The 23,915-nt window shown below is 37.5% G+C and overlaps 8 protein-coding genes across 8 annotated transcripts; 1 reads left to right on the top strand and 7 right to left on the bottom strand.

Annotated features, from left to right (window-relative positions):
* Window positions 1-93: 93 nt before the first annotated feature.
* On the bottom strand, window positions 94-1,860 carry EV154DRAFT_522816 (allantoinase). The gene is made up of 2 exons (XM_051603040.1): window positions 1,487-1,860; window positions 94-1,421 (listed from the first exon to the last, which is right to left on the bottom strand). Exons 1-2 carry the CDS (start codon window positions 1,716-1,718, stop codon window positions 232-234), a joined length of 1,422 nt encoding a protein of 473 aa, XP_051453342.1. The 5' UTR covers window positions 1,719-1,860; the 3' UTR covers window positions 94-231.
* A 911-nt stretch (window positions 1,861-2,771) lies between these two features.
* On the bottom strand, window positions 2,772-4,090 carry EV154DRAFT_606018 (uncharacterized protein; the record flags this gene model as incomplete). Its single annotated transcript, XM_051607509.1, has 5 exons — window positions 3,682-4,090; window positions 3,445-3,627; window positions 3,246-3,386; window positions 3,107-3,147; window positions 2,772-3,024 (listed from the first exon to the last, which is right to left on the bottom strand). The coding sequence occupies exons 1-5, from the start codon at window positions 3,928-3,930 to the stop codon at window positions 2,772-2,774; spliced, it is 867 nt and encodes a 288-aa protein (XP_051453343.1). The 5' UTR covers window positions 3,931-4,090.
* Window positions 4,091-5,200: 1,110 nt separating this feature from the next.
* Window positions 5,201-6,101, bottom strand: EV154DRAFT_522819 (uncharacterized protein). The gene is made up of 3 exons (XM_051603041.1): window positions 5,973-6,101; window positions 5,757-5,912; window positions 5,201-5,697 (listed from the first exon to the last, which is right to left on the bottom strand). Exon 3 carries the CDS (start codon window positions 5,650-5,652, stop codon window positions 5,326-5,328), a length of 327 nt encoding a protein of 108 aa, XP_051453344.1. The 5' UTR covers window positions 5,653-5,697; window positions 5,757-5,912; window positions 5,973-6,101; the 3' UTR covers window positions 5,201-5,325.
* A 1,877-nt stretch (window positions 6,102-7,978) lies between these two features.
* On the top strand, window positions 7,979-9,603 carry EV154DRAFT_545536 (uncharacterized protein; the record flags this gene model as incomplete). Its single annotated transcript, XM_051604662.1, has 10 exons — window positions 7,979-8,154; window positions 8,232-8,452; window positions 8,504-8,590; window positions 8,643-8,714; window positions 8,774-8,902; window positions 8,963-9,100; window positions 9,156-9,276; window positions 9,328-9,379; window positions 9,433-9,504; window positions 9,562-9,603. 10 exons carry the CDS (start codon window positions 7,979-7,981, stop codon window positions 9,601-9,603), a joined length of 1,110 nt encoding a protein of 369 aa, XP_051453345.1.
* A 227-nt stretch (window positions 9,604-9,830) lies between these two features.
* Window positions 9,831-10,346, bottom strand: EV154DRAFT_485593 (uncharacterized protein; the record flags this gene model as incomplete). Its single annotated transcript, XM_051598762.1, has 4 exons — window positions 9,831-9,941; window positions 9,998-10,108; window positions 10,180-10,244; window positions 10,316-10,346. 4 exons carry the CDS (start codon window positions 10,344-10,346, stop codon window positions 9,831-9,833), a joined length of 318 nt encoding a protein of 105 aa, XP_051453346.1.
* Window positions 10,347-12,335: 1,989 nt separating this feature from the next.
* EV154DRAFT_606022 (thiamine diphosphate-binding protein) lies at window positions 12,336-17,457 on the bottom strand. Its single transcript, XM_051607510.1, has 2 exons — window positions 14,831-17,457; window positions 12,336-14,763 (listed from the first exon to the last, which is right to left on the bottom strand). The coding sequence occupies exons 1-2, from the start codon at window positions 17,306-17,308 to the stop codon at window positions 12,484-12,486; spliced, it is 4,758 nt and encodes a 1,585-aa protein (XP_051453347.1). The 5' UTR covers window positions 17,309-17,457; the 3' UTR covers window positions 12,336-12,483.
* Window positions 17,458-17,777: 320 nt separating this feature from the next.
* EV154DRAFT_32429 (kinase-like domain-containing protein) lies at window positions 17,778-20,682 on the bottom strand. The gene is made up of 6 exons (XM_051594963.1): window positions 20,606-20,682; window positions 20,006-20,504; window positions 19,855-19,938; window positions 19,690-19,774; window positions 19,491-19,624; window positions 17,778-19,428 (listed from the first exon to the last, which is right to left on the bottom strand). Exons 2-6 carry the CDS (start codon window positions 20,225-20,227, stop codon window positions 17,806-17,808), a joined length of 2,148 nt encoding a protein of 715 aa, XP_051453348.1. The 5' UTR covers window positions 20,228-20,504; window positions 20,606-20,682; the 3' UTR covers window positions 17,778-17,805.
* On the bottom strand, window positions 20,302-22,002 carry EV154DRAFT_606024 (uncharacterized protein). Its single transcript, XM_051607511.1, has 6 exons — window positions 21,870-22,002; window positions 21,747-21,786; window positions 21,636-21,693; window positions 21,041-21,556; window positions 20,606-20,945; window positions 20,302-20,504 (listed from the first exon to the last, which is right to left on the bottom strand). Exons 1-6 carry the CDS (start codon window positions 21,963-21,965, stop codon window positions 20,460-20,462), a joined length of 1,095 nt encoding a protein of 364 aa, XP_051453349.1. The 5' UTR covers window positions 21,966-22,002; the 3' UTR covers window positions 20,302-20,459.
* Window positions 22,003-23,915: the final 1,913 nt, after the last annotated feature.

Consider the following 23,915-nt stretch of genomic DNA (forward strand, 5'->3'; position numbering starts at 1 on the left):
ATGCCTGTGCCCCCTCTCCCATGTACAATAAATTATCACCCATTACTATGTCCAATATCACTTAAAAATAAATAAAAATCGTCACATTGCCATGTAATTTGCTTTCTCCTTACATCATCATAAACATTTACGTGCTTTAATATAGATCTTAAAACCTTAATTGTGGCGTGACAAAAAAAAAAAACTAGATTTCGTGTATAAGAAATGGAAAAGAGGGGTATATAATGTGGTCTACTGAAGCAAAGGACGACCAAAAGGCTCTTGAGCAAAAAGTCCAGCTGTTTTATGATTATATACAGTGGTGCCACGAACAATTGTACGATCAACGGCGCCAAAGAGTGTTTCTCCAATATAAGGAGATAATTTGTTTTTAAAATGTACGTCGGCTACATTGATCTCAAATGCAGATTCTGGACGCCAGATAACAAGATCGCCATCATTACCAACACGAATTTCTCCCTTCTTGTGGTCCAGTTTGGTTCTCTTGGCAGGTGCTAAACTAAGCCAGTTTGCAATTTGTTGAAGGCTGACGCCACGTTTACGGCCCTCACTCCAAAGAACAGGTAAACCAAATTGAACACTAGCAATACCACCCCAAGCTTGTCCAAAATTGCCGGTATCTTGCTTCTTAAGTTGGGCTGTACAAGGTGAATGATCACTAACAACATAATCAATGGTACCCTCCAACAATGCCTCCCAGAGCTTTTCACGATTAGAAGCCTCACGAATTGGCGGACAACACTTGTAGTGTGTTGCACCATCTTCAATGGCTTCCGAAGTAAAATTCAAATAATGGAAGCAAGTCTCGACAGTAAGTGGTGCTCCAGTGGCTTTAGCAGCACGAATAGCAGGAATGGCACTGGCAGCGGAAAGATGGACAATATGAGTATTTACTGATCGGCCCTGTTCATGATATTCTTGAGTAAGGCGGATAATCATGTCAATTGCAGTGGTTTCCAGCTCTTGTGGACGAGAATTTAAAAAGCTGGCATATGTGCGATTATCAATATTTTCTTCTTCGACTTGGGGCTTTCCGCATCCATCCATTTCAGCATGGAACAACAAGACGCTGTCAGAGTTGACAAGTTTGTCCATGGCTAAACGTACCTCAGTCTCATTTACACAAGGGAATTCATCCACACCACTTTCAATTAGAAAACATTTAAACCCGCGTACTCCCTTACCAATTAAAGCGGGCAACTCGTTCGCGTTATCAGGTACAACACCGCCCCAGAATCCTACATCAACATGACACTGGCCTTTGGCTGCATTGAGTTTGATATCAAAATTTCCGACAGTAGTGGTTGGGGGAATCGCATTTAAAGGCATATCAACAACCGTTGTAATACCACCAGCGGCAGCTGCTTTTGTACCTGTTTCAAAACCTTCCCATTCTGTTCGTCCAGGCTCGTTTAAATGCACTGTCAAAAAAAAAAGGTTAATTTTGATCTCAGTCGACCTTTTTCAATCCTTGAGTAATATTTACCATGTGCATCGACTAGGCCAGGCATTAATAACTGATCGTTGTCCAGCTCAATGACTTCCAAAGCATTCTGGTCAACAATGGTGGTGCATTGCTTATTGTCAATGGCAATCTCGACGACTTTACCAGTATTTTGATCGATAAGGACTTGAGCAGGGCCTTGAATATGCTTAGGAGAAAGGATAGCTTGCTGAGCTTTTACAAGCAAAAAACGTTGGTTTTGAGGGATAGTCATGATTGTAAGAGAAGTGATAAGAAGCAAAAAAAAAAACAAAAAAAAACAAAAAAAGCAAACAAAAATACGGATATACCGTACATCTCTTATTTAAAGCACAGATGTGCCAAATATACCATATTTCCTGCCGACAAAAATACCCTCTTTTTTTTTATATATATATTTAAATACATAATGTTGAATAATAAATATCTGTGCTACTTTACTTGCTTTATATATATATATATATATATGTACTATATTTATTTATTGACTACTGTTGTTATGTCACCTTAACATGCTTTACGAGTATATTGATAGTGGGATCAAGTAGAAACTAGAAATAAAGTCTGTACGACACATTTGATAAGCTATCAGTGACCACCGTAACTCCCGACCAACCAGCATGTGATCAATTAGCTTTGAGTGTATCTTTAAAAGTTTGCAATAAAAGGTATTTTATCACAGATATCACTAATAAAATAAATGCGATGTTGCATTGTTCGCCTATATCTCAATGCTGTCTAATAGCATATGCTTCATAATAAACAAATGCTTTACGAATGGCACATACGATACGGTGACCCTGCCACGAAAAGAAGTTTGAAACATGTGTGGCAAATCCGGATTTTCTCTGCACAGGACAGTTTAGAGTTCTATCACATCCGGATTATGAGTACATGAGGCTGTGTTTTTATTCTAAAAGGCGTAAAATGTTGTATCATGCACATCTGTCAACCCAAGTTGCTTCAATGTCAATTACAAGTAAAATCGACTATATTACGTAATCATTGAAGAGATCAATACAGTCGTACCTGTGAAAATTGCCAGGTTTTAAAAAACATTGTCGATTACTATAAATGTATTTGTCGATTATAAAAAAGCATTGTTGATTATAAAAAAGGAGATTTTTATATGGCAGAAAGAATAAAAAATAAAAGTTGAAAGAAAAAGATAAGAATAGACGATCAAGATGATCTGGGCGATTGTTGCTGTTGCTGAGATTGTTGAGATGAGCGAGTAACTTGAGACATGACTCTTTGGGAACATTGCCTAGTGTTATGTCCCGGCTGTCTACAAGTTCCATTTTTTTTTAAGTTGTTCCAGAGCTTTGGTCAAAGCGTATAAGGACACTCTTCTTTTGACTCTTATCATCATGCTCCGCTTTTCAACTTCGGTAGTAACCTGGAGTTTTTGGTCCTTCAAACGAGCTTTAAATTCGCTGGCATCGACTTCAACTGTACTCTTCACCAAGCTTCCCACCTTGTCTAAATGACCCGTTGATACCTTAAGTCTTCGCTTCAACTTGTTATTAGCACCTTCAACCCTGGAAGTACATTTAATATATTCTCCAATCGCTGTTAAGCTGCAACATTTAGATAATATCAATGTCATCACTACTCTCGTACCTAAAATTCATATTTAAGGGCGGTATAATTTCAGATATATTCTTTATCAACAAATTTTGTCAATCTCATCATTTCTTTCTTTTTTGTGTTTGATTTTTAGATTTTATTTAATTTTTCAAAGAAAAACGCTTGTTTCTACGCCCCATCTAGGCAACGTAGCCAATGTATCCAAGGATACCGTAGTTTCCTCGGCAGGTTTGGGTGTGCGAACACAGAGTTTGTTAGCCGATGGCTTCAGCTTCATGCTGGGCTTATCCAACTCATGGACAAATGCCTGGAGCTATTAAAAGGTCAAGTCAATAATTAACATACATAATTGTTTTAGTTTTATAACTAACCTTGTCAGTTCTCCAGATTGGCACTCGGTTAAGGAATGTCAAAGAATTTCCATGCTCGTCCAAGATGTCTTCATCTTCTTCGAACATATACGCCCGCTCGACAAATGTCCCACAATCATCGCCGTACTTGGCCTCAAAGGCAAGCTTGTATTTCGCAAAGTTGTTGCGTCTTCTTCGCATCTTCTATAGTAAGGGGTAAGTAAAGTGCCACAAATTATGCATAATTATATAACTGACCGTCTGCATACGAGATTTGCGTCGATTGGCCGACGCAGCAGCACGAATTCTTTCAACATCCCATGATTTCTGCTTCTCAACATCCCGCAATTGCTCATAGTGATGTCTCACTTTTTCCTTAACAAACCTTCTTCTTGCGGTAAGAAAAGGATTGTATGTAGTGAAGACCCACCATCTTGCATACGCGCCAGTATGACACGTAGCTCCACCCTCTTGTAGAATGAAGCTTCTTTCGTTATTCTCAGTCATTTCTTTGAACCAAGGATGGAAATTACCTGCCAAAATATTGATGTAATCATTCTGGCCAACAGTACCGTCAACGATACTCAAAGGTAAAAAATACCCCAAAGTTTGTCTTATTTTGCTGGATTATAGCTACCACGAGTGTTCTTTGTTGAGTTTGTTAAAGGGATACTTTGTTGAATAGTGCTGTATGAGAGAAAAAACGATTTAATTAAAAGGGTAAAAAAAAACGTCAAAAATAAGGTTCCGCTAAAATTAATTGTGTGACCGTGGTAATGTGACGTTATTAAAGGTCGCGTCCTCTAGCCATCCATCTCTTCTTGTCAACTATGCCCGTTAATTATTAACCACATGTAACCAAATACTTTAGTATCTTTCTAACTCCATCATCTTATCCATAATCATCTTTTTAATGTCATATCCGAAATCATTTAGTATAAATATCCCCTACTTTTATACTCAATAAAGATCAGTTCAAGTTTTAAATAAGAAATAAAAGTGTTCTTTTATTTTGAATTTATCTTATTATACATTTTAAGTCCGTTTCTATTACAAGCCACAGCCGTTACAGGTAATCGCCAATGTTTTATAAAACCCGACAATTTTCACAGGTAAGACTATATGATATGTACATCTTTTTGGCAACTTATTTGTCACTTTTCTTGATGAAATAGAGTATACAGTGAATTTATTTTCACTTTGCGAACTAGCTGAAAATTTTCATACATGTGACGAAGTTAAATCCAATCAAATGCAGAAATAAGCTTTTTACTAAAATACAGTCCGGCTGGTGGACATTGTCGGTTACAAGAAAGATAACTGGATTTAATTTGTTAATTAATATAAAAACAATTGTCGGTCAAATACGAATAAAATATAATAAGAGGAAAAGATGCTGCTAGGCTTAATTCATAGTGATTAGCCATTATTTAACTAACAGAATCATACACTGTTTCGGTTTTCGTTAAAATTAATAGATATTTATTCAATTACAAGCTTTGTCAAGACACTTCTTCAACTGAATTTAGAAAAATAAATAAAAATTTAAGCCATAACTTATAATTATCATTGCAAAAAGCTATATAATAAACCCAAGTACAAACTGTTTGGGCGTAAAATGTCACAAAGATCTATGGTCGCTTACGAATGAACGTTTTTGATAATTTTATATGCTATTTTTATAGATGCTATACAACTGTGGTCACGGAGAAAATTCATAGCGTGTCTTTCCAATACTTTAATGTTTTACCATAAATATACATATACTATTATTATATAAGAGAACATATTAAATGAAATAATTTATTTTTGTAATATAAATTTAACAGCAAACAAATAGTGTTTCTCTTAACAATAAGAATAATATTCGTTGTGAGAGGACTTAAAATGATAAACGAAGCATTAAAAATCCTCTAATCGTCTTAACTTTTTCTGTAATACCTCAACCTCCTGTAATTTTCTTTTGATTTGTTCTTTAATTTTTGATTTAGCCTTTTCAATATCCTCGTTATAGTCGTCACTTGTACTAATAATAGTAGAAGCTGTCGTATATGGATTAGTATTTGTTGATGCTGTACTAGATTCATGATTATTTGCATCAGTTGTAGAAATGATAGGCGTATCGACGTTACGGTTGCTTGGATTGGCATTAGATGTTGAATTGTTGCTGAAACTTGCGGTGGAATCATTGCTAATGTTAGCACCAAGAGCGATAGAGCAATGGCACATCAATTTTGAGGATGAGCTAATTCGTGGTTGTACTTGAAAATTATTCTAAATAAGAATGTTAAGTATACTCTAATTTCACTTAATAGTAAATAGTGAAGCCTTACTTAATTAATAGGCTTGTTATCTAATAGACTTGGGTTTACTCCTATTCCTTCAAGTCTTTTGCATATAAGCTTTTTCTGAATACGATAAACATAGTAAAAAGTCGAAGCATCAAGTTCAGATTCGAAATGAATGAGCGCAAAGCTACTACAGTGCATCTATTTTATAATGAACAATTTTCGTTAAAACGGACATTTTCAGAACTAAAAGGTCCATACTTTCTGACAGAGGAATCTAATTTATCCCGGGACAACGTTTAACCGGGATATATCTGATAGATTTTTATGAATTTTTGCACTGTAAAGCACCTCCCGGACATCTTTGGGTCTCGCCACTGTAAATGGCAAATTTTGTTTTGCCATCTGTAAAAAATTTTGTGTGAAAAGAAAAAAATCGGGCTCTATTAGTTTATGAAGAACTCTCTAATAAAGAAGATAATAGAGCCAGATTTTTGATACATGTTCATTATAAAATAGATGCACTGTATCAAAAGTTAAATCTTAGTCAAATACTGTGATATTTTGCTTACTTTTTTTGCTCCGTTTTGATAACATGTAGGGGCTTAACAATAGAACATTCTTTCAGAATTTGTTTTAAATGTTCACTTTTGATGCCTGTTATGCTATCACCACAAAGCTGAACGTGGCATTTTCTGTTACCACACGTCTCGCACATGAAAGAAATCTGTGGGAAAGCAAAAAAAAATTAATGTAGTTTTGTTCTTGGAAATGTCTAGACCTCCGTATTTTTTTCAAACGTATTTTTTTTATACCACTTACAGGAATTCCGGCCAGAAGACCAGCAGACCAGTATAATTGCACCTATTTACAGTGCAATCACAGCCATTCACGGTTCGTGAGTTCCAAAAACTCAAGAACTCTGCCCTCCTATAGCAAAGACTAGCCGCAGCCGCATTATCACAATTATATATCTTTTTCAATTTAGCTTCTTTTCAAAGAAACAAGAGTCACTACTAAACAAACCTTTTTACGTGATCGGTTACTTTCATACATTAAAAGAAGTATGTCAAGGGAAAAGAAAAGGAGAAGAATAAAGTGTGTGAACCAGCTTTATTTATAGATAAACAAGCTTATGTCAGGATAATTTCATTTGTCTATTTTATCATCCATAATGTTTGAGCCTTTACTTAAAATAGAAACACTTACAAAAACCTCCCAAGCAAGTCAGAGCTTGGTAATTGTCTATCTGCATTCCAGTAGTAGCTTGTAATGACAGCGAAGCAGATTTTATGGAAAACAGAAAACGATCATTCTATGAAGTTTAGATGATATGGCATGTCGACCAACGCGTAATTCTAAAAAATACGTTTATTTGAAAAAAATACGTTTAAAAAAAATACGGAGTTCTAGACATTTCCTTTGTTCTTGCTATTTCACAAGACTGTAACTCAAAATAAGTAATGACGTAATTAAATTAATTTTATTATAGTGACCTTGCGTTTTTTTTTACTTTCGTGGTAGGCATTTTTTTATTTCTTTTGGGTCATCTTTCGTGGGTGGCATTAGGTTTACTTTCGTGGTAGGCATTTTGGATATGAATTGCTAATCACCTCCTCGTGGTCATATCTGGACTACTACTATATCTATGGAAGTAGTAGGCTAAGTATTAGCATTTTGATTAGTTTAGCGCTTTTTTTTTAAATAAAGTTTATTGGTTATTGTTAGAGTTAGAAAGACAAATGATTGCTTACAAACATATGATTTTGGTAATTTTATATATACTGTTTTTATAGACGCTATACAACTGTGGTCATGGAGACAATGTCCACCAGCCGGACTGTATTTTAGTAAAAAGCTTATTTCTGCATTTGATTGGATTTAACTTCGTAACATGTATGAAAATTTTCAGCTAGTTCGCAAAGTGAAAATGGATTCACTGTATATTCTATTTCATCAAGAAAAGTGACAAATAAGTTGCCAAAAAGATGACTACCATTTCAGGCGATTATATTTTTATTCGACGTTAATCCATGTACGCGTCATAATAAACTTTTACATTCCAACGTTCATTTTTTTTTTGGCACAGTTTCATTCCTAATTAAAAAACACAAGCAATAAGCCATGTCGGCTTGTTTTCTTAAAAAACACAAGCAATAAGCCTTGTCGGCTTGCTTTTCTTCTGTTTTCTTAAAAAAATAATAACTAAGAATATATAAAAAGAGGGCCTCTCGATAGACGAATAACGAGAAAAGCTAAATTCAAAAATGAAACTATTATCCATTACATATCTTGCGTTCGGCATATTTGTTCGTAATGTGATAGCACTGAATGTTACCACCATAGCAGAGTGTCCCACACTTAGTCCTAGAACTTCTCCTGCAAAAGATATAACCGATCTCCGTGTGGATGATATCAAAATCTTTGGAGCATTAGGTGATAGGTAAAGGATCGTCATAAATCCAACCTAATTATATTCTCAAAAAAAAAAATATTTTTTTCCTGCAACCGGAATGATAGTATTATGGCGGGATTTGGTATGATACCTATCAATCCAGGGATTTTGGGCTTCTTAAATATAAATGCATTGACTGAATACCGTGGTTCAAGCTATCTTATGGGTACGGACAAGGATGCTATCACTGTCGCAAATTTTATCAAGCATTATAATCCTAACCTCCACGGTCCATCTACCGGGAGTCATGTTATGAGTTACGTCCGAGGAGATTTTCCAGGCTTATGTACGTATCATCATGGTATTTATAAATTCACTGTACTCACATATATGTCAGATTATGAGGACAAAGACTATTTAAATGCTGCGCAAACGGGAGCTATGGCTATGAACTTGAATCATGAATTGAATTATCTTCTTCCAAGTATGCAAGAGCTTTGTTCACAGTAAGATTTTACCTAATGTCATTTTTATAGATTTGAAGGACCCGACTGTTGTTGGCACATCGGCAGAACACGATTGGAAGATGATATCTATTGCCGTCGGGAGTAAGGAGATTTTGATGATTGATGAAAATTGCTTGGACTGAAGGCGTATTTTTTTTTAGGCAATGATATCTGCAGGTCCTGTAGTGAAGAATTCGATGCTGCAACCACAGCAGATTTATACGCACATCATATAGAAACTGCAATACAGCGTATTCAAAGTGAAGTCTCAAACGTGATTATAAATCTAAGTAAGCCCAGGGATACAAATACAAGTTATAAGGATATGGAAGGCTGATCTATGTTTGTAGTGGGCATGTTCAAACTGTCGGATCTAGATGACTTTTACAACAAAGATCCCGAATATTGTAGTAACAGACTTCTATTAAAACCCTGCGACTGCTTTTATGCTCCAAACGGTTTAGAAAAAGTGGAGGCAATGGTCAACGGTATTTGTACTGCTATTAGTTGTATAAGAAAAGACTATTTACGTTCTCAACATAGATTACAACATAAAGTTACAAGAAATTGCTGACAAATACCCAGCAAAACCTGGATCCACATTTGGTGTCATGTTTACGCCGGTACCATTTGATATCCTATCTTTTCCTGCCAATGCTTTAAGGTAATATAATCCATTTGTAATATTTACAAGAAAAATAATATCTCTTTTTAGCAACATTGACTGTTTCCATCCTTCGGTTTTGGGTCATCGATGGTTCGCGAAGGTGAGAACAGAAATTGAGATAGCTGCTTTGACTTTCTGCTAACAATAGAATAGGCTTTTTGGAACCAGATCTTTTTAAATAAAGAGTTGAAACCGATTACCGCTAAATATGATATGGAAGAACAGGTAAAGTAAAATCTTTACTTATATTTAGATCTTACTCTCACATGTGAGCAAATGTAGATTTATTGCCCTACAGACAACGACAGAATACAAGTTTCATAAACGCTGACGGAACAAATCGACTTATGTATTTACATCATTAGCTTTAAAATTATAACATTACATGGGCTCATACAACTTCTTATTGTATAAATAAATTATTATCCGTGTAACAGAATGTGTACAATAGAAGAGTTGAAAGTGAATTATTTAATTAATTATTATGATGTAAAGTGTAGAAATTTGTGAAAAAAAAAAAAAAAATGGGACCCAATTTTTTCTCTCTGGAACTAGCACTGCTTCCATGAAATAGGAATACGACCGTCAAAAAAGTCTCCTACTTTAGCATAAACAGCAGGTGATAAATCGACAGATCCTCTGCCGCAACCAGCCTTGGGGCACTTTACAAGAGAAAGAAGTGTTAGTAACCGAAAATAAAAAAGAAGTTAGGTCTTACGATATCTTGAATTTGAGCTTTCTGGGAACCATTTGGACCTGTAATCATGACACAGATACCACACGTGGGACTAGTGTTTGGATTATCTGTATAACCAAAATCGTATTCATTCTATAGATCAGAAAGGGAAAAAAAAAAGATTTGAGCAAATTTATTTGAAGTGCGATCTCAATCCAAAGTACCATGGCTACAATATAATCTTCAGATGTAAATGAAGTACCACACGCAGTTAGACCTACACCGGGATCTTTTACAAATAAATTAGTACAACGAAAATAAAATAAAATTCTATAGTATTTTATTTCCAAGTGATCTTACCATAGTATGTACCATCACCTTGTCCACTCATATCTTTATTTGACCATGTTCCTGAACTATCCCCAGGATATTTGGTCGTGCCGATAGATATGCCTGCTTCGTTTTTATACCTTTGGTTTTTAAAAACACCCAAGGTACCAATCACAATAAACATGACAAGTATAATTCCAAATGCTCCTAGTCCAACTAATATCCATTTTCCAAAACGAAATTTTGCATTGAATCGAGACCATATACAACTCCGCACCGAAAATATTCGACACTTTTCACAAAAATTTGAGTTCCTTTAGTCATGCATTTTTTTAAAACCAAAAACTTGTTAATAAAAGGTATCTCAAATTCTACCAAACTTGACAAAATAGCAATATATATATATATTTTGTAAAAAGAAACTTTTTTATTTACGTTAATAAGTGGTATTTGAGCCACGAGCTTTTTTTACTGCCCGGCATCTATCGGGCATACTTTCTACAAGCTTATGACACACTTCATCCCCCAACAACTTCCATTCCTGATGAAGTGCAACCTCCAATTCATTAAGATTTTGAAGCTGGGCTCTTCTTTTAGCAATCCTTTGTCCCAGGAGGCGCCAAAGGTTCTCAATCGGATTCAAATCGGGACTTTGAGCGGGCCATCGCTCAAAGCCTGCAATCCCAGCCTTCTCTTTCCACCACCTCGTATATCCTCCTGTATGGCATGGGGCACCGTCTTCTTGGAAAATAAAGTCATGACCATATTTCTCTGTCAATTGTTCAAGCCAAGGGAGAAAGTTTTGACTTAAACAATTGACATATTTTTCTTGATCGACAGACCCTTTTAGTGTCACCAAAGGGCCCAAACCGCCTGCCCAAAAACATCCCCATACCATCACTGATCCCTTACCAAATTTAAATGTTGGTAAAACAAATCTATCCATATACCTTTCACCCTTCTTTCTAATAACTCTCACACCACCGTCGTTGTGCCTGAGTGCGAATCGCGACTCATCGGACCAGATTACCTTCTTCCAGTCATCTAATGTCCAATTCATCTTGTCGTCGACCCATTCTCTTCGCGTTTTTTTATGTCTAAGACTCAAAAACGGTTTTTTGGAAGGTCTGCAAGAATAAAAACCGTTTTTGCGAAGTGCATTCCTCAATGTCGTCAGGCTGATTGGATCGGTAGCCTTCGCAAGATTTTGCATATGAACACTTAAAGGTTCAAAGGAGTCCCTTCGAACTAAAAGCGTCAGGTGATGCTCAGCTCTTGCTGTCAGCTTTGCTGGTCTTCCTGGACGAGGTTGGACAGTCGTGATCCCTTCAGTTCGATACTTTTTTATAATCGTAACAACGGTTGTTCTAGGAACGCCCAATTCTTTGCTGATTTGGGTACCTGTCCATTTGGCATGCTCTGCCAAACCGCAAATGACTCCACGATCGAAATCTGAAAGTTCCTTGCTTTTTCTAGAGACTTTGTTAGTAATGTCAGTAAGTGGCATGATAAATTGTGTAATAAAATATGAAAGAATCGTTGAACGAAGAAAGAGTAGGTTTATTTATTTTTTTGGCTCAAAACGGAAGTGTCGAATATTTTATGTGCGGAGTTGTAGTAGGTGGTGGTGTGATCAAGGGTGTCCTCTCAGTGAATTTCGAAGATGCTTGACTACTGCTGTCCTGCATCTCTCCAAATGGGTGAATGACGGTGCTTGGTAAGTTGACAATGTTACTTTCGACATCTTTAGGTAATGTTGGAGGTCCAGACATACTAAATAAAACAAAAGAAAAGGTGGTCTCTATTTTCTAAATCCCTGTTTTCGTGTAAACAATTTAGTTCATCTTTGGTACAAAATCAGTTAAAAGCAATACAAGTGTAGCACAAATTACAATTTATTTTTGACGTTACGCCATTATCGTGCAACCTTAAACAAATATACTAAATTAATTCGAAAAATTGAGGGCAAACCTGAACAAATTGTTTTGCATTGAAGATATCTACCTGTCAAAATACCGAGAAAAAAAAAAAAAATAAGACTATAAGATTTGATTGTATTATAATATACATGGAATAGATGATTTTTTATTTTTAAAATGAGGGTAAGCAAATAATATTTATATGGTAAAAAAGTGAGTAAAAAAAAAATTGTCTATAATAAAGTGTATGTGTGTGTTTTTGAATGTGCAAATTTTTTTTTAAAGTTCATGGAAATCAGTACCAGTGATGGTCTTTTTGACGTAACCAGCACGAATCACAAAGTCACCAAAAGGTTCACCGGCATGACGTTCAAGAGCATATCTCTTAATGATGGGATTGATTTCAGACAAAATTTCTTCTTCCTTTAAACTTTCCTTGTACAATTTGTTCAAACGTTCACCCTTGTGTCCACCACCAAGATACACATTATAGGTACCAGGAGCCTTACCGACAAAGGCAATTTCAGCAAGATAAGGACGAGCACAACCGTTAGGACAACCTGTCATACGAATGGTAATAGCATCATCCTTAAGACCAGCAGCTTCAATAGCACCTTCAAGATGACCGACCAAAGTAGGCAAGTAACGTTCAGATTCAGCCATAGCAAGACCACAGGTGGGTAAAGCAACACAAGCCATAGCATTCAAACGAAGACCACTGAAGGAAAGGTTATCCATCTTGTACTTGGCCAAAAGTGCCTTGGTCTTTTCGAGATCAGCTTCGGGAACATTAGCAATGACCAAATGTTGGTTAGGAGACAAACGGAATTCACCCTTGTGCCACTTGGCAAGCTCTCTAAGACCAGTCTTGGGTTGGAAATCGGGCCAGTCCTTGATCTTACCGTTCTCGATAAACATACAGAAGTGCCATTTGTCATCAACACCCTTGGTCCAGCCATAACGATCAGCGTTATCAGTGAAAGTGAAATCAACAGGAGGTTGGAACTTGGCGCCCATACGAGTCTCGATTTCATTCACAATAAAGTCCAAACCATGAGTGTCACAAGTGTACTTGAAACGAGCATGCTTACGGTTGGTACGGTCACCGAAGTCTCTTTGAGTAGTCATGACAGCTTCACCACAAGCAACAGCTAATTCAGCGGGAACATAACCGACCAAGTTGGCAGGACGAGGATAAGTCTTCTTGTTACCGTGAGTCATACCCATACCACCACCAATAGTGACGTTATAACCAATGACCTTCTTGTTATCATCAACAATAGCAATATAACCCAAATCGTGAGCAAAGATATCAACATCGTTGTTGGGAGGAACAGCAATAACAATCTTGAACTTACGAGGCAAGTAAGTGGGACCATAGATAGGTTCGAAATCTTGGACAGCGTTACCAGCAACTTGCTTATCGGCTAACCAGATCTCATGGTAGGCAGTTGTCTTGGGAGCCAAATGCTCCATGATCTCCATACCGAATTGTTGAACTTGAGCATGTACTTCAGGAATTTCAGTGACAGGAGTGATCATAATATTACGGTTAACATCACCACAAGCAGCAAGAGTACTAAGAAGAGAGTGGTTGATACCACGGATGGTGTTACGAAGATCCTTCTTCAAGATACCGTGAAGTTGGAAAGCTTGACGGGTAGTCAACTTGATAGCACCGTTAGCATGAGTCTCAGCCAATTCATCCATCATAAGCCATTGTTCGGGAGTAGAGACACCACCGGGCATACGCACACGAATCATGAAAGAGAAAGCCTTTTCGAGACCCATCTTCTTACGTTCTTCTCTGATATCACGATCATCTTGGCCATAAGAACCATGGAACTTGAGTAATTTACCATTGATTTCACCAATAGCACCAGTAGATTCATCGAGGAGATCTTCGGCGATAGTACCACGAAGGTAGTTGGAGTTAATCTTCATTTGATCATCAGTCAACTTAGGCTCATCATCTTCAGCACCAACATCCTTGACACCAAGAGCCTTCCAGAACTCAGGTTGCCAGAGACCCAAAGCAGTTTCAAAACCATCAGCATCTTGATCATCACCCAAACCCAAAGAAACAAGACGGTTGGCACCCAAATTTTCAAGCTTGGCATCAATGATTTTACCAGGACGGTTATAGAAACCAGCATCTTCAGGACGAGGCCAGTAATGACTATCACCCATGGCAAAGACAGCATAGTTTAATTCGGCAAAGCTAATCTCACCGACATTTAATGTGTTCAAGGCCTTCCATAATTCACGAGCGTTGGAAGGTAATTCACCTTGACCGGCAGTAGAGACAATAAAGACAACGTTGGTTTCATTGGCAAGCTCCTCAACATTTTCATAGTCATCCATGGCCATCAACTTGACTTGGAGTCCTCTGGATTTAGCACGGTTGGCAATCTTCTTGGCAACACCTTCAGCATTACCGTTATCGGAACCGAATAAGACAGTAAGAGGAGGACCATTGGCAGCACCTAAACCAGATAATAATTTAGCGAAATCTTCACGGGCCTTACGCTTCAAGTCACTATGTCTCTTTTGAACATCCTATATACATATAAAAAAAAACAATTAGAAACTTTTGATACGAATACATAAAAGAAATTAAACTTACGTTCTCTAATGAGCTAACAAGTAACTTGGAGATATCAGGGTTTTGAGCAACAATTTGAGAGAAATGATTTTCACGTTCCAAAAACTTTTCAAGATCCTTCTTGATACGTTGAGAATCCAAAGAGAAAGCTTCTTTACCTTCGGCTTCCAAAGCAGGGTTCCAACGATAAAGAGGCCAGGCACCGTTATCGACAGAGACCTTGGTTTCCTTCAAAGTAAAGACAGGGTTGCTTTGAGCAGTTTCTTGTTGAGGCAAGTAAGCAAGCACGATAGAGGGACCTTGGTAAGCATCAGCTTCCATAAGAGCATGCAAGACACCGGTATAAGAAGAGTAGACAGCAACAGAGGCAACATAAGCAGTACCAAAGTTCATGGCATAAAGACCAATATCCTTCTTACGTTGTTCACGATCAGTTTCAGAAGAATAAGGTAAAGTATCCACAATCAACATGTTGACATTTTCTCCTTGTGCAATCACATGATGAACACCGGATTGACCAAGATCATAAGCCCAAGTATCAGAACCAATCAACCAGTTGGACTTTTGAGTCAAGAGATCCTTGTGCTTGAGAATATAGGAAGCATTAGTAACACCTTGACAAGCAGAAACAACTGATTCAGCAGCCTTATTGATGGCCTTAATATCCGACTTGTTGGACTTGACAGCCAAAAGCCATTGAGACAAAGTCTTGTAAACATCATCGGACACTTGATTCTCCTTTACCAAATTCTCCACATGGTCAATGAAACGAGCACGTTGTTGGATTTGGTTGACGAGCTTACCATAACCAAACTCAGGAGCAGAGGCAGAAGCATCTTGTTCATCACGAGACCAAACAGAAGCACTGTTGACAGCATTGGCAATCTCAAGACGATCTTGGAACACTTGATCAAGCATCTTGATGTAAGGAGTCTCGACAGGAAGAGTAGAAGAAACTGCTTGCTTGGAAGAGGCAGCGGGAGCTTCTGTACCAGTCAACTTTTCCCAACCTTGAGGAACAGCCAAAGTTTGAGCATCGGCCAAAAGAGCAGCAAACCCATCAGCAAGAGACTTGGTGGACTTGACTACCTTGACACCATGAACAGCAATTTCACGCTTGACAGATTCAACCAAGGATTCCAATTGATCCACCACAACCACACCAGTTTGAGAGAGAGCATGGATAGGAGCAGCAATCGATTTCTTGATGATGATGGCTTGAGCTTCGTCAATCAAAGTAGGCAACAAGGGACCCTGAGTGTCACTGATGCGAACATGAGAAGCATCACGAACAGTAAAGACTTGAGCATTCTTACCCTCATCTACCTTCTTTTGAGCGTAGGCCAAAGCAGCTTGTTCATCACCGACCAAGATAAATTGTTCTGAACCAGCAGAGACATGAACATGCACAGGAGTTAAATCAGCGACTTGGAACTTGCGATCCTCATCAGACTTTGCAAAGACAGCCACAACTTGACCAGCCGTCAAATCTGCATCCTCTACACCGTATTGTCCACTCACGATCTCCACGGCATTTTCACCAGCTGTTTGATAAGCAGCAGTGACATCCAAAAACAAGGGGTTCCAGAGGTTGGTGAAATCCACACAAGGTTCCAAGACAGTCACACGCTTAACAGAGGCAGGCAAAGACTTTAACAAATCAGCATCGGACAAGGGACGATACAATCTGATCTTGAGCACACCAATCTTGTTATCCTTACCGACAGTAGCTTGCACGGTCTTTTCGGCCACAGTTGCACCAGCACCCATAGCTACTACCACATGTTCTGCTTCGGGATGACCTGTATATTCCAAAGGAGAGTATTGACGACCTGTCAAAGTGGCAAATTGAAGCATGGCATCTTGAACAGAAGCATAGACATCCTTCTTTGACTCTGATTCGTCCTTTTGTTTATATTGAATATAAGCGGATTGCACTGGTTCGATTTGATGTTGTTTGTACTGTTCCAACTCCTCTGAAGAGATCAATTGAGCCAAGACAGCAGGGCTGACTAATTCGATGGTAGCATATTCTTGAGCGATACGCTTTGAATCAAAAAAGTGCAAGACGGGTGTATGCGACTTGATGGCGACAATATGAGCAATGATGGCCAAATCATGAGCTTCTTGAACGGTAGAAGAACTCAACAAGGTGAAACCACTTTGACGAACAGCCATGACTTTGGTGAAATCGGCCAAAGCGGATTTGGCATTTTCGGCAGCGACGTGAAGAACGACACCGGATTGTTGCGAGGCCAACTTGTAGAGTTGAGGGATAGCAGCAATTAAGGAATCGGCAGAGACAAGTGCTGCAGCATGAACACCGTGTTGCAGTTGATTGAAAAGGAGTTCACCATTATCTTCCTTGACAGTCGTCCTTGTTTGATTTCCCCAAATATTACTAATGTCTTGTGTTGTCTTGACATTTTTGTAGGTATAGACGTGTTCACTCAATCCTTGAGAGGCTGTAAGCGCAGCTTTTTCACCAGTGAAAAGCATGATTTATATAATATAGTTTCCTTTATGAAGAATAAATAAAAAAAAAGTGGGGATTGGTATTTGAGAAGATCTCTTTTTTTTTATATGTGTGTATATATATATATAAAAAAAAAAAGAGACGTACACAAAAAAGAAATGTATGAAGAAAAAGATATAAACTAAAAAAAGAAAAAAAAAAAATAGATGCGTTTTTTTGTTATATACCATAAAAAAATTAAAATGACCCCCCGCTATATCTGCCAATATGTCGTATATGCCCTTTATTTGCGAACATTGCGTCTTATAGCACACAATTTCCTCATTGCCTCATTGGTTCAATCAAACTCCGTCTGACTCAATCTCATCATTTTTGCCCTGTTTGAAAAAAAAATTAAAAAAAAAAAAAAGTTCATCCATCAATTTGAGTCATCTATGTACATGTGTGTATATGTGTGGGGAATAGAGAGTGGCAAATAAACCTACTCTTTTTTTTATATATATATGTGTGTATATATAAATTATTTATGTAAGGTGGATTCATCAAAAATCATCATACTACTTCCACTACTACTGGTTGTCATGTAACTGATTCTATTCTTGTGTGGTTCCTGACCAATCATATCCTGCTGAATCTTCCGATGGGCCATATAACCTCCAGCAGCATGTCCACTTAAATTCAAGCGATCCAATAAGGTATGATATAGGAATTTGAATGCCCAAATATTACCTCGCGTACGCTTGATATCTACCACATATAATCCAGGCAAATTTTCAATTTTAGATAATTCAACACTAAATTGCACTTCCTCTCCATTATCAATCCCCTGTTCTCCATATATAACCTCTCTTTCGACGACCACCGTCGATTCTTTTGTCGTTGTGGATGTGGGTATGGTGGATGAGGTAAAAAATAATTTAAAAGGTACTGCACTGATCTTTCGTGTTCTCTTGGTGGTGACAGGAGCTCGTTTTCGCATCGGTCGTATACATTTTAATTTGAAATCGTTCGTCCTCTTCATCTCAATACCCATGGATTGTAACGATTCCTTGATCGTCAATAGCACCTCATTGGGTGCTTTACTAGTGAGCGCATCTTGATCTACAGCGCCTCGGTGTAATCGGAGTTTTGAGTCGTTGAAATCAGCTGCATACGAACCCAGTGGCTTACCGATCGACATGGCTCGCACAGGATTCGTGGTGGGTATTGTGACGGTTGGAACTGCGCTGGCCGGTCTGTCTGGCATTCCACCGCCAGCACGGTTTGACTTGTTAAACATGGTGCTTTGTGAAATGGAAGGTCGACGTTTATTAAACCAATCCATGAGTTTCTGTCGACTTGTCTTGACGACCTGTTGTTGTGGGTCCACACGTTCGGATACAGAAGGCAGGATATGTACAGGTAAAGGAGGCGAATAACGGTAATTTTCACTGGTAGTTCTTTCTCTATTGGATGATGATGGCTGCTGTACACTTTGAGAACGATTGGGTATTTTGTTGAATGGCACACTTTGTGGTATTGGTGGAGATGGAGATGACTGATTTAGGGTTGAGATGAATTTGGCTTGCAAGAAAGAAGGAGAAGGGGACGGTTGGTGATCCCGAGATTCCGGTATCCGTGCGTGTAAGGGTATGATAGTGTCTTTCTGAGTGACGACGGGCCGAGCGTCCAAGGTCATGTGTGGTTCTTCTAGTAAAAGCCAATCTTCGTCTAAAAGGTCTCTATGGTCAGACAACCAAGGATGTGCTCTGATTTGATCTACGGTGCATCTTTTGGTTGGGTCAGGCACCAACATAAGACGTAAGAGGTCGGTGGCGTGTTCACTGGCATGTTTCGGTATTTCAAGTGGAGTACTGAGGATATATTTGTACAACACATTAATATTGGCACCCTGAGGGTTACTTGGATCATCATCAAACGGTAAATAACCACACAACATAGCAAATAAGATGACTCCACATGACCAAATATCTACAGCTGTACCCACATAGTTATTTTCATCGTTAATGACTAATTCCGGTGCAGCGTAACAAGGTGAGCCACACGATGTAGCCATCAAATCTTCTTGCGCAACACTAAATCGGTTGGCGAACCCGAAATCCGTAATAATAATATCACGGTCCTTACTGAGTAACAGATTTTCCTAATTTTGAACCATCATAAATATAACATGATTTTTTTTTCTGCTTTTTGTTATTCACTTACTAGCTTGAGATCTCGATGCACAATATGTTTTTGATGCATGTAATGCACTCCACTGATTAACTGTGCGAATAATCGCTTGGCCTCCACTTCTTGCAAATAGTGATGCTTTAATATATAATCAAACAGCTCTCCACCTGTTTAAGAAAAAGAGAAAAAAAAAATTAATACAAAAAAGAAATAAACTAGTTTCTTGTATTACCTGCTGCACGTTGTAATACAATTCCAATGTAATTTTTAATTGTTAATACTTCAAATAACTTTACGATATAAGGATGACGGACCGACTACATATCAAGATCAATATCATCATCATCAACATCATCATCAGCAGCAGCAGAATTAAATGCACTCCTGTCGTCCCTACCTTTAATACAGATATCTCTCGTTCTAGTTTAGTCTCTAGTGAAGCGTGTCGAATATGATCCTTTCTCATTAATTTAATCGCCACCTATTTAAATGAAAAAAAAAAAGTTAATAATACTAACAAAGCGAAAAATGTATCTGTATAAAATTACCTCTTGATTGGTTTGGACATGAACACCGGATTTGACTTTGGCAAACTCTCCTTCTCCCAGAGTGTGTAAGAGTAAATAAGGACCAAAATAGGATGGCGTTCTATGTTTAGGTTCATAGCCGTATTTCTTATACACTTGCTGATACCATTCTTGTCGTTCTATAGGTTCTGTCAAAGGTGTGGACATGGCGCGTTGTTGATGAGTCACTTCGGGTGGTGTCATGGAAAATAAAATGATTATGTGAAATGAGAGAAGAAAAGTGAAATAATAAAAACTTTTTTTTTTTTTTTTTTTTTATTGCCAGAATATAAACGTGACAAACAAGGGGTAAAAAAAAAAAAAAAAATTGGTCACACATATTAAAAAGAGTTATCTATTTATACAACACAACCAAACTTCTTTTTTTTTTTTTTTTTTATTTTTTTGTTCAAACTTTTTTTTCTTACCAGAGAATTTAAAATGATGCTCTGTGTTTATCTAATAGTGCACGTTGTTCCTCCTAAAAATATGTAGATTAGCATTTTTCTTGATTTTTTGATTTCATTTTTTTTTTTTTTTTTTTTTTTGCATGAATTTTCTCTTTTCTCTCTCTATTTTTACCGGTGAAATTTCGTTATTGTTATAAATTAAAATGACCTTGGACGCCTTCTTTTTCTGAAGTTTATCTACAGGTGGTGAGGGTGAAGTGATAGGAGGAGGTGGAGGGGGAGTCACTTCACGAACCACAGACGTATTCTGAACAGCAACGGCAGGTGTACTAGGTGTATGTAGAGTCGGAGGAGGAGGAAGGGCAGACGAAAGATGAGGAGGAGGAGGCACACCAACGGTATTGGCACTGGTAGTCACCGGTGTTGTGGTTGCCACAACCGGTGTGGGTGCTGTCATGTATGGTTGATATCCCCAACCCTGTTGCTGTGGTGGTAACGGTGGTGGTGGGATCCTACATTATTTCATAATAGTGATATACTTGTTTAAAATTCCGGGTAAAAAATTGGCACATTTACCTTTTTAAAGATATAAATATAAGAAACTTACCCAGCCGGTGATGCATGATAACCAAAATTCGCTTGTGCTGATGTGGGGTATTGTTGTTGTTGTTGTTGTTGTTGCTGAGGAGGTGGAGGGGGTGGAGGTGGATAATAAGCATTACTATACGCTGCCCCATAAGCACCACCACCAGCGGCAGCAGTATAACCTCCATACCCATAATACTGTTGTTGCTGTGCTGTTGCTGTTACTGCTGCCGCTGTAGGTAAGGGTGGATAAGTGACGGCTGCGGCTGCTACTGCGGTAGGTATAACAGAAGAAGCTGTGTTCATAGTAGGCGAAATGGCTGTTGTACCTGCCTTATGGGCAGCCATTTGTTGTTGCAACTGTTCCAACGAAAGTTCGCCGTAATGTCCAGAACCCGTTGCCTTTGGTTTTTTATTCCCGTTTTGATTATTGGCTTGAATTCGAAGTTCATGTTCAATCATGTCTTGTTCTGGTATACCCTCCATTCCAAAGATCTCAATGTCTAAATTATCTCGACCTCGAATAGCATTAGGTACTCTAATAACGTTTGCAGGTGAGTATTTTTTAAGTTTTTTCTTTCTTTGGTGAATCATTTAAAAAAAATTTTTTTTTTTACTTGTAGATATTAATCTTGTGTACTTGTTGAGAATGAACCACCATACCACCTGCGGTAGCTAATACATACATGTCAATACAATGTCAATTACCAAGAGTTGGATAGACTTACTTAATTTCTTGTTACACTCTTCACATTTAAAATGTTTAGCCTTTTTAAGTTTTATTTTTTTTTATTTTTTAAATTAGCTCTTAATTTTTTTTTTTTTTTTCCCGTGTCCAATCATGCTTTTACCCGTTGATGAGTGACAAGCACCTTGTCATCCTCGAAATCTTTTTCGCAATACCAACACCATGGTCTCATGGGCTTTGACTTTCTTTTTTTACCCATTTACGTTTATCTAATTTAGATTAAGGGAAAAATAAATAGCTCACTGAGAAAAAAAAAAAAAAAAAAAAAAGAAGTAAGACGCGACAATTTGGGGTGTACCCTAAAGAAGAATGACGTAGTCGACGGAGTATGAATAAAAAGGTGTCAATCTTTTTGGTTGTCGTATCAATGAGAGAAAAAAAAAAGGTTAATACCAAGGTTGCATCATGTACATAAATAAGGAGGGGAACAAAGATATAAAAAAGAGGCTGTATATTAATTACAACGAGAACCGTTGGTTAGATTTCCAAAGTTGGGTGACAGGTATAAATAAAAATGTATCTATTTTGGAGATACTTATTATAGTTACATTATCGCGACAAAAAAAAAAAAAAAAAAAAAAGTTTGGGGATGTATGTGCTGTGCATTGTCAGTAGATGCAGATGAAACGAATGAAAGAATGGATTTGCATTTTTTGTGATGTATTATTAGTATATTTGTTGTTGTTCTCCTATTCTTTATAACACTATCCCCCTTTTTCATTAATGAAATTTTGACTAGTTTTATCCTATGTAACAAATGTCAATAAATACCTACTCAGTACTTTCACTGACAGTCTGTCGTTTTTGGGTTCCATTTGATATACTTTTCATTTACTTTATCACGTGATTGAAAGAATAAAGCCAGCACGTGCATCTAAAGAAAAAAAGCTTACGGTCAGCATGTAAGCCCCCGGGACAGGTGTTTCTATCATAAGTAAAGGCTCAAACATTTATTGTTATTGGTATGATTAACTAATTAATATATCGTCCCGTCAATCCTGTAAATAAAACTCGTTCACACACTTTAAGGTTCATCTTTTATGAAAGAAAATAATCGTGCTAAACTATGACATTTAATTTGTGCAGGGTATATATTACGACTGCGGCTAGTATTATTGCTGAGGGATGGGAGAGAGAGAGAGAGAGAGAGAGAGAGAGAGAGAGAGAGAGGGGGGGTCTCCCAAGTTGGATTTCCAACTTTAGGGCTGGTAGGTTTACATTATTTGTAATAGGCTGCACGATTCTAAAAAGAGGTTTCTGCTGCTCCCGGACAGGCAAAGTAGTAGAAGTAGTAGTAGTAGTAGTAGGTGCAAAACATATAAACCAGCATAACTTGCTGATATCTTCTTTTTAACTTGGTCCAACATTTAGATAAAAGCTCGTATGTTGCCAGTATGTCAGAAGGAGAGATTGTAAAACACTTGAGTAAGCCCGTAAAAGTCATTCGTAATAGTTAAACTTCAAAACATTCACGTGTTACGTATAACGAGCTGTCCAACTTTATCCTAAATTTCTGATATCGTCATAAAGTGTATTTGATGAGTCTAAACACTGTTCAGCTCACACTATATGCGCTGTATAGCTTAAATTGATGTTTATTAGTTGTGTTTATGTGTGGCGGATACCTGATAAATCCTTCAGATTAAGTGTCTATTGACAATATCAGTATGGTTTATGTTAAACCCTTCATAATCTGACAATAGAAAAAAAAAAGTAATAGCCTGCATTTACTCAGCAAAAACAAAAATGCAGTTAAATCATTTATATTTTCCCCTTAATCAATTATACTCGAGTGACAAGCAACGACAAATTCCTGTTTATTCAAAAAATTCTAATCAGCTTCGTAGGAGAAATGTTTTATGATTTGGCTTGTCAAAAAAAAAGTTTTTTTCTGGGCTGGGAATGCTATCTATCTTTTTTTTTTTTTTTTTTCAAAGTTTAAATTGTTTTGGATCCGCGTGAGAGATGATGGTCCAAAAAACCACAAAGGACAAGTGAAAGTGATAGCTACTTGTTTCTCCAAAAATATAGTTCAGCCTTTTTTATAAAAGTCGTCACATAAACAAGAGAGAGAGAGAGAGACCAATTGGGTTTCAAACACATGATCAAATGGTGCTCATCTCAAACGTTTTCAAATTGACAGTGAGTA

Source organism: Mucor mucedo, assembly GCF_025094135.1.
Source record: "Mucor mucedo strain NRRL 3635 chromosome Unknown EV154scaffold_118, whole genome shotgun sequence".
NCBI lineage: Eukaryota > Fungi > Mucoromycota > Mucoromycetes > Mucorales > Mucoraceae > Mucor > Mucor mucedo.

Coding starts and splice junctions, on each gene's coding strand:
- EV154DRAFT_606024 (XM_051607511.1), bottom strand. CDS start 21,965: ATGGGTAAAAAAAGAAAGTCAAAGCCCATGAGACCATGGTGTTGGTAT. Junction 21,787..21,869: donor TGCTTGTCACTCATCAACGG/GTAAAAGCATGA, acceptor AAACTTAAAAAG/GCTAAACATTTTAAATGTGA. Junction 21,694..21,746: donor AGAGTGTAACAAGAAATTAA/GTAAGTCTATCC, acceptor TGTATGTATTAG/CTACCGCAGGTGGTATGGTG.
- EV154DRAFT_606022 (XM_051607510.1), bottom strand. CDS start 17,308: ATGCTTTTCACTGGTGAAAAAGCTGCGCTTACAGCCTCTCAAGGATTG. Junction 14,764..14,830: donor TTGTTAGCTCATTAGAGAAC/GTAAGTTTAATT, acceptor ATATGTATATAG/GATGTTCAAAAGAGACATAG.
- EV154DRAFT_522819 (XM_051603041.1), bottom strand. CDS start 5,652: ATGTGCCATTGCTCTATCGCTCTTGGTGCTAACATTAGCAATGATTCC.
- EV154DRAFT_32429 (XM_051594963.1), bottom strand. CDS start 20,227: ATGACACCACCCGAAGTGACTCATCAACAACGCGCCATGTCCACACCT. Junction 19,775..19,854: donor GAGAGATATCTGTATTAAAG/GTAGGGACGACA, acceptor CTTGATATGTAG/TCGGTCCGTCATCCTTATAT. Junction 19,625..19,689: donor TGTATTACAACGTGCAGCAG/GTAATACAAGAA, acceptor TTTCTTAAACAG/GTGGAGAGCTGTTTGATTAT.
- EV154DRAFT_522816 (XM_051603040.1), bottom strand. CDS start 1,718: ATGACTATCCCTCAAAACCAACGTTTTTTGCTTGTAAAAGCTCAGCAA. Junction 1,422..1,486: donor TGGCCTAGTCGATGCACATG/GTAAATATTACT, acceptor TTTTTTTGACAG/TGCATTTAAACGAGCCTGGA.